The 8,637-nt window shown below is 38.7% G+C and overlaps 1 protein-coding gene across 3 annotated transcripts in view; it reads right to left on the bottom strand.

Annotated features, from left to right (window-relative positions):
• The window catches only part of PACRGL (PARK2 coregulated like), a 39,359-nt gene that overhangs the window by 11,010 nt on the left and 19,712 nt on the right, over positions 1-8,637 (bottom strand). For all 3 annotated transcript variants that reach the window (XM_019526552.1, XM_019526553.1, XM_019526554.1), the window contains 3 exons: positions 8,118-8,185; positions 6,929-7,019; positions 1,776-1,910 (listed from right to left, as the gene is read on the bottom strand). In XM_019526552.1, coding sequence (XP_019382097.1) covers positions 1,776-1,910; positions 6,929-7,019; positions 8,118-8,185 — 294 coding nt within the window. The remainder of the gene's footprint in view (positions 1-1,775; positions 1,911-6,928; positions 7,020-8,117; positions 8,186-8,637) is intronic.

The following is an 8,637-nucleotide window of genomic DNA, read 5'->3' as shown; positions in this document are numbered from 1 at the left end:
TTAAAGGCTGGGAGCTGGGGCCAGGTAGGGCAGCCATGGGGGGGTGGGGGGACTCATGGCAAAGCCCGCCACACAGCATTGGGCAGTGAGGGGTGCCCCCCCACCTTGCAACAGTCAATGAGTGGGGGCTCCCCCCCCACCCCCCTTAAAGAGTCAGGAGCTGGGAGAGCAGGTGGAGCAGCCATTGAGAGCAGGCGGGGGACGGGGCCGATTTGGAGATTCGGCTGATTCAACTGAATTTGATTCGGAGATTTGATTCGGGGCAGTGATTCGAATCACCAAACTGTATCACTGTCCCCTGAAATCGGCCGAATCCGAAGCGAATACGAACTGCTTCGCACAGATCTAATTGGCACTTCTTATGCTCACAGACCAATGCTATTTTTGCAGAGGCAAGTCCAGTATTAAGGCGGATTCAGGCTGCAGCATCTGAGGAGTCTGCTCTAGTTAGCTGTTTGGGATTGTATTATGAATGTGTGAGTGCCTAAGTGTAGTTGCCTAGAAATCTTTTCAATCCCAAACTGAAGCATGTAATGAGGTTTTAGGGTGTTCTCATGCCAGAGCAATTTGAATCACTCCTTAGAATTTAGGCACCTAAATCCCAAGTAAGTTCAAGTTAGCTCCCTACTGAGACTATATGAAGCTAATCCAAGGGTACTAAACGAATTATAGTAGACCAACTAAATGTTTCAGTTTTAATAAAATACTTGATTCAGTTATCTGTATTACATTAAAAAAGCAACTTAACCATTCAGATGAGCTGGAATTATAATATTTTAGCTACTGAACAGTAAATCCAGAATAATGAGTAATGACTGTGCCTGGCTAGGAGGAGACACTGGAAGCAAACCTGTCATGATCCATTGTGGACTTTTAAAAATTGGCAATATGCATTACAAAACACAGAACATCCCTTCTGGATTATAGTGTTCCACCAATAATATACCAAATTATAATCATAATGAAAACATCAACTATGTATGCATATACTGCTTATGCCTAGTGAATCTAGTTCCACAGCACTGGTTAAAGCACATAACCAATAAAAAATTTAAAGGAAAGTTTAAAAAAAAAACAAAAAACCCAGAAGATTAAGCAATAATGCTTTACAAAATAGATCAAAGAAACTGTTCTTCCTATAATCTGAAGATCCCAATGATTTTTCAGACATTTGACGACCCTCATAAAAACTCAAATGGTTTTTTGTATTATTATCCTTTACACATGGAGAAACGGAGACATCTAAAACTGAAAAAAGTTCCTCTCAAGATTCCATATCTGCTCCTGCTACTAACTTTCAGTTTGAACAAAGGAGATAGAATAGGCCCTTTCTAACGCAAGGCTTTAACCTCATCATAATCTTTCAGATATATCACAATTATACCTCTGAAGAATTTTAAACAAAAGATACTTGACCTTGTTTTCTAATGTTACTCCTCTTACCCATTGATGTGTTCCATTGTTTTGAACTTCCTATGACATTTAAGTCCTTGCATAACACGCTTCCTTATTTGGAATGGGATCTGGATTTTGTGTAGTTTCATTTCTGCATAATTTTCCACTCAGAGTAACATTCTAGATATACTTCACTGTACTGGGGACTGGGTTTCTACTTTGACCCCAACCCTATCTGTCGGTGGTGTAGGCCTTCTAAGTAACAGATAATGCACGTGTGCAAAGTAGTAAGGTTATTTTATGGTACACTTATCAATGTTTCTTCTGTAGACATTATTTTAGTAAAAAAAGGTATAGACTAAATGAAGAGACAGACATACCAGAGCAGCCTTTAACACTGGAACAAGACGAGGCAACAAGGGAAGAGCTTTTTCAGCAGCACCTTCCACCAAAAGCAATTCCTTAAAGCCTTCCTTTGATACAAATGTGTATGGATGTTTTGTCTCTCTGAGACCCTGTAATACATTAAAATGTTTGCTTAAGACATAACTTTCCTTAAGACATAAAAGTACATTAGAGCATCGAAGGCTACTACAAGCAGCAATATTATCACAGCCATTCAAAAACATAAACCCTGCGAACTCCACCATGTGGATCCACTGAGTACAACTCTGCTCAATGAATATTCTTATTCTTTTTATCCTCAAAATTTTAAAGGACACCATTGAATCCTTAACATTGTCTATTTCATCAACCTTTGTACTTTCTTATCTTCGTATCTTCTCAAAATCACTTCTCTTTGTAAGGGATTTGCATACTCTCAAAAATAGAAATATCCAGGCTTCATGAGATCTTAATAGTAACAGAACTCAGAGAAACTCAAAAGCCATATGCGTGAAATCGTTTTGTTCCATGATAACAGAATCATACAAAGTTAGGGTTGGAAGAGACCTCAGGAGGTCATCTAGTCCAACCCCCTGTTCAAAACAGGACCATCCCCAACAAGATCAGCCCAGTCAAAGCTTTGTCTAGCTGGGTTTTGAAAACCTCCATGGATGGAGCTTCCATCACATTTCTGGGTAACCTGTTCCAGTGTTTTACTAGCGTCCTAGTGAGAAAATTCTTCCTAATATCTAACCAAAAATTTCCCTTGCTGCAACCTGAGACCATTGCTCCTTGTTCTGCCATCTGCCACCACTGAGAACAGTCCAGCTCCATAGCCTTTCGAGCCCCTCTTCAGGTAATTGAAGGCTGCTATTAAGTCCCTTCTCAGTCTCCTCTTCTCTAGACTAAATAAGCACAGTTCCCTCCATCCTTCCTCATAAGTGATGTCCTCCAGTCCCCTCACTATTTTTGTTCCCCTCTGCAGGACACTCTCTAACTTGTCCATATCCTTTCTGTAGCAGGGGGGCCAAAACTGAACACAGTACTCCAGATGTGGCCTCACCAGGGCTGAACAGAGGAAACAATCACTTCCCTTGACCTACTGGTGACACACGTATCAATGCAGCCCACTATGCTGTTAGCCTTCTTGGTAACAAGGGCACACCGCCGGCTCATATTCAGCTTACTGTCCACTGTAACTCCCAGGTCCCTTTCTGCAGAGCTGCTGCCAGCCAGTCAGCCCCAGCCTGTACTGGTGCATGAGATTGTTCTGTCCTACATGCAGGACTTTGCACTTGTCCTTGTTGAACCTCATGAGATTCATTTTGGCCCAATCCTCCACTTGATACCAGCAGCCAACTAGACATCAAGACATTGGATTACTACTCCCTGAGCCCAATGCTCCAACCAGTTTTCGAGCGCTTGGTGAATCCATGATGACAGTTCCTAATCGACTCGGGGACCTTCTTCTCCTTCAACTACTTTGAGATGGATTCTTTGAGGATCTGTTCCATGATTCTGCCAGGGACACAGGTGAGTCTGACTGGTCTGTAGTTCCCTGTATCCTCCTTCATCCCTTTCTTAAATATGGGCACTCTGTTTGCTTTTTTGGTCTGTTTTGCAGGACCTCTCCTGATCGCCACAAGTTTTCAAAGATGATGGGCAATGGCTCTGCAGTCAATCAGCTAACTCCCTCAGCACCCTCGGGTGCATCCCAACTGGCCCCACAGACTTGTACACATTGGGCTTTTCAAAGTAGTCCCTAACCTGTTCTTTCACCACTGTTGGCTGCTTACCTTCTCCCCAAACTTTGCTGCCCAGTGAAGTATTCTGGGAGCTGACCTTACCTGTGAAGACTCAGGCAAAAAAACGCACTGAGAACTTCAGCCTTTTCTGCATCCTCTGTCACAAGGTCACCTCCTCCAGTCAGTAAGGGACCCGACACTTTCCCTGATCCTTCTCTTGCTACCAACATACTTGTAGAAACCTTTTTTGTTATCCTTCACATCCCTTGCTAGCCACAAGTCCAATTCTACTATGGCCTTCCTAACTTCATCACTGCATGCCTGAGCAATGCTCTTATATTCCTCCCTAGTTATTTGTCCAGTTTTACACTTATAAGTTTCCTTTTTGTGATTTAGTTTACTGAAGAGTTCCCTGCTAAGCCAAGCTGGTCTTCCATGCCATACTTGCTAGTCTTCCTGCGCATCAGGATATTTGTTTCTGCACTCTCAGTAAGGATTCTTTAAAGTACAGCCAGCTCTCTTTGACTCCTTTCACCCTCAGTGTGGCTTCCCAGAGTTCCTTTCTTCACTTTGCTATTACTCGAGTTATCTTTCTAGAGCTGTGATTCTTGATAAGGCTGCAACAATCTGGAGTGCCTTGAAATTCTTTCAAGGGTACCATGGGATGCCATGCAACGTTAGCACTGTTAGGTGTGCAAACATGATTCACAAGATAAACCTAGAGATTTTGAATAGGAATCCATAATGTTAAAACTTTCTGACCTTCTGAGTTTTTTAGAAGAGAAGATTTGTTCTATTATTTTTCTGCAGTCAAAAAACAAGTGAGAACTAAGATCTGGCATTTTCCAAGGGGTACCTGAACCCTAAAAAGGTTCAACACCACTGTGCTAAAATGTTTAATTATACATAATGATAACTCTGACATGTTTGATACTGAACACCAAATTAAAATTAGTTAGATCTTTCAAGGCAAACCTCACAGCCAGTGCTGGGAAGCCATAAAAATCTGGATAGAATAATTTGTAGCGACTAATACAAAAAGCAGAAATTAAACCCATACTTGAGCACATTTTTTCAGGTTTCCTGCTTGTTTACTGAATTGGCTTTCAATGTTCCTATTGCACTGAATGGGATTAATTCAGTTACTGAAGAGAAAGCTTTCTTTGCATTTGCGGATTAGGCCTGTATTTACACATGGGAAACTGGTGATTAACAGAAGGATCTTTAATACCATAAATGACTTAAAGGATTCCTCAGAGGACCTGGAGCTCTGAAAACTACTCTCAACTTGGGATGAAGTATTGCAGGCAATACAACAAAGACTACCTCCTTCATACCAGAATGCTGCACCTACTAAAAATACGTCTCCAAAAGTACTTATTACTTAGACTGTATAGTTTACCAAATGTTAACCTACACTTGCCAAGATACTACTAAAATAACAAAGAAATGCATATTATGCAAAGGCAAGTGTGTGAAAGCAATTTTCATCCAAACTCTTTCATCTATGACCATGGGCTAGTCATTGCAGCATCATGCCTGATTAAAACACTATTGCAAGATTTTCTCAGATAGCAAGATTACTTCTTACCCACTTCCAAATATATATACTTGCCATTTTAAATGCAGGAAGAGGGAAAGAAATAATCTTTCAATCTCTGCCCAACACACACACACGGATGCTGGACAGAGATCTTGTCTGCCTGTATAAGTAACAGTACTGTAAACCAGTACTGGTTCTCAACTTTGTTACACTCAAAATGCGTGTCAGAAAATGCTAGTTCTAAACTTCCACTAATATGACAGAAAAGTAATAGAGCCATTCTTCTTTTGCAAATAGTTCAAAAAGGCCACAACATGTTGGAATGTTTTTGACACAGATTTCCATTTCAAATCTCTGGATTTATCTTGTGAATTATGTGCAAGTGTTTGTGGGATGTATTTGGTAGCTAAGTTGGTCTGAGACAAAAAGAAATGCAAATCTCCAAAACTCCTGGTTCAGAGACAATACCCGTCTAATAAAAAGTATAATCTCTGAACCAAGAGTTTTAGAGTTTTGCATTTTGTGAAAATGTTTGCACACTTAACAGTACTACTACTGTATGGCACCCTTAAAAGGATCCTGCAGCAATTTAGGGCATTGCTGCTGTGACCTGGTTAAGAATCAGAGCTTTGAGCTAGAAACAGAATTAGAATGGAAATCTTTGAGTAACTATTTAAATTGTCATTTACAGTAAAATATTATTATGTAGTATAGCAAAATCCACAGGACCATTTTGGTTAGAAACAGAGAGCCATAGAAACTAGTGCTGGAAAAGAACTCAGGAGGCCATCCAGTCCACCCCATGCTCAAGGCCGGATCACCCCTGACTAATTAACCCCAGTCAAGTATCCATCTAACTTGTTCTTAGAAATGTCCACCAAGATGGAAATTTTACAATCCAAGTAGCCTGTTTCAACATGTAACCACTTCCATAGTCAGAAAGTTCTTCCTAATACTCAACTTAAGCTCCCTTGATGCAATATAGGATGATTGTTTCTTGTCCTGCCCCACCCCCTGAGGTCATAGAGAATCGTTCACATATCCTCCCTTGCAGTATTTGACAATTTATCAAATTCCCCCTAAATCATCTCCTCTTCAAATAAATTAATCGTAGTTCTTTCAGCCTATCCTCATAGGAGGCTGGTTCTTGATTGTTTCAGCAGTTTTCCATTATTCTCTCTCATTATACAAATTACTGGGAAGTTACTTTGAAAAGAATGATCAACTGACTCATGGTGCTTGACCAGTTCTAATTGCGCCCATTATTTTTCCTGTTTATCACAACTTGGTAAGATTACAAAATCAAAGTGTAATTACATTATCCTCCAACCGCTTATCTCGATCTCAGTAGGAAAGTATGCAGTACTGTGTCTGGAAAAGCAGATGTACTATTCTTCTCCTCCTTTCTTCCCTTGTAAGATTCCCAGTTTCTAAGTGAGATACTTTACTTGGGCACTAAGAACTAAATTCACTTGTAAATACTTACCATAATCTTGTTCTGAACTTAGGTCTCTGAGGAAAAAAAAAGACCTTTCCCCCACTTAAAAATATGTTAGTGTAATACTGAGAAAATGAACTAACAGTGTTTGAAATTTTAGGACATTTTTGTAAAAATAATTTTCTTCTCTTATGTTCAAAGGACAAATCATCAGTCACAATTGTGCCTAGATATTGCAGTGAGTAGGTACTTGATCTATGAAGCAGCTAGTTAACTAACTCCTTAAGGCATATTAGTAACCACATTAAATGATTTGCATCTTTACACACATGCTGCATGCCCACATAATTTTTGACCACTGCATATAGAAAAAAAATGACTTTATTTTATAGCAATATAACTACACAACAAAAGCAAGCTTACCTCAGCCAATGTTATAAGCAGAGGATCAAATGGAAGCGTTTCAGGAAGACAGTCCCATTGTAGTTTGTGTTTTACTGAGCCATGAATCAACCTGTAACAAAGAAGAGGGTTTTAAGAAATGGTGCCGCAACAGAACATTCAGCATAGAATAATAAATAGTAAATAAATAATTTTTATACTAAAAGGTCCCTAAGCGTTCTACAAAATTACTGTGAAAGAATGTTTATGCCTAACACTGGCTCTTCCAGTGAAACTCTGGATGTAACTGATACACACCCCAAGTTGGGCAGAATGTTGCAATTATACAGCATTATCAATAAAGTTTTAAATAGCACAATGGTCCGATTTAATCTTCAGTTATTTACAAATACATAGTAGAGAATAAATTGTAAAAAAAAAAATATTATACACTTCTTATATACGCACACAAGCTGTCAGCGTATTTTCTTGTAAAGTTTACTCCTTGATATTTATTAAGGCAGATTTGCTGATAGTATGAATACTGAAGCTTGGTCATGAGAAAAGCTTAGCTGTATTCATGCTGGATCAAATCAGTTTTGGTTCATTGGAAAGAAAGAGGTTACTGAATACAAGTATAAATGGTTACTCAAAGATTTGTTTAAAATAACTGTATCCACTTGAAAGAGACACCATCAAGATGTACTTATGCACAGGAATTACATCTTATAAAAAGTGCAATTTCTAAGCCTACTGCTTATAGCAGTTTTGTTAAAGGACATTACTGTAATAGGTATATAATCAGGCTAATGTTTCCCTCCACCTTCGTGGCAGATAAGAAGGCAGATGCTTACCTACTATGACAACAATGTTATTTTGTTCTGCCACTAGAGGGCAGAAAACACCATGGTCTGAAGAAATCAGCTGCTTTCAGTGTTAATTCAGTAAACTACTGCAAATGTTTTTCTACTCTTGGAGCCAAGCAGCTTCTAAATCATAGGAAATATCTAAATAAGCATAATACTGGGTGATACATTTTTTGACCAGTATTACATAATACAAGCATTTTCAGAGATCAATAAAAATCAGGATGTCTGAGAACACACAATTCCATATTCAGCTTTGATCCTATGAAAGTCAACAATCAAAGCACAGTAAGACTCTTTTATTATCATACTTTAAAACTATTGTTTAAATACATTCACATCAGTTGCTTTAAAAAGTTAATTACCTGCAAGGAATACCCCCTTTAGAATAAATAGCAAAAAATGCAGAAGGGGCCTTTGGCTGATCACCAAACTGGTTGGACAAGAAAGAAAATAAAAGACATAACAAAACACCTGTTATTCATGAGTGTCAAATTGAATTTATAAATATAAATTGCTAATTATTAATTTACATTTCAATGTAACCTGAATCTTGTAATCAGATAAATAATAAACAGTACCATAGAAGCTGGCTAGAAATGTTGTCATTTTTACACTAGAGTATAAAATACACCACATTACCAATGTCTTGCAAAGAAGTCCTGCAAATTAGCAAATATTAAATAGTGGATGCCTCCTTGCAGAATTTCTCACTTCATTTTTGTTATTTTTTCTTGGAAACACTCGCAACAAAGTCAGTGGTCATGTACAGATGTTCAGTTTCTACTACAAGAATCATTTGTTCTTCCAATAGAAACCCAAAACATGCAGACATTCAAGTTTTTGCTTCAGAAGTGAAAATAACACTCCGGGAGAAAAGTTGCC

The sequence above is a fragment of the Gavialis gangeticus genome, unplaced genomic scaffold (assembly GCF_001723915.1).
Source record: "Gavialis gangeticus isolate Ggan-Ray unplaced genomic scaffold, GavGan_comp1, whole genome shotgun sequence".
NCBI lineage: Eukaryota > Metazoa > Chordata > Crocodylia > Gavialidae > Gavialis > Gavialis gangeticus.
The sequence above is the reverse complement of the archived record's forward strand: the minus strand, read 5'-3'. Positions and strand labels throughout refer to the sequence as shown.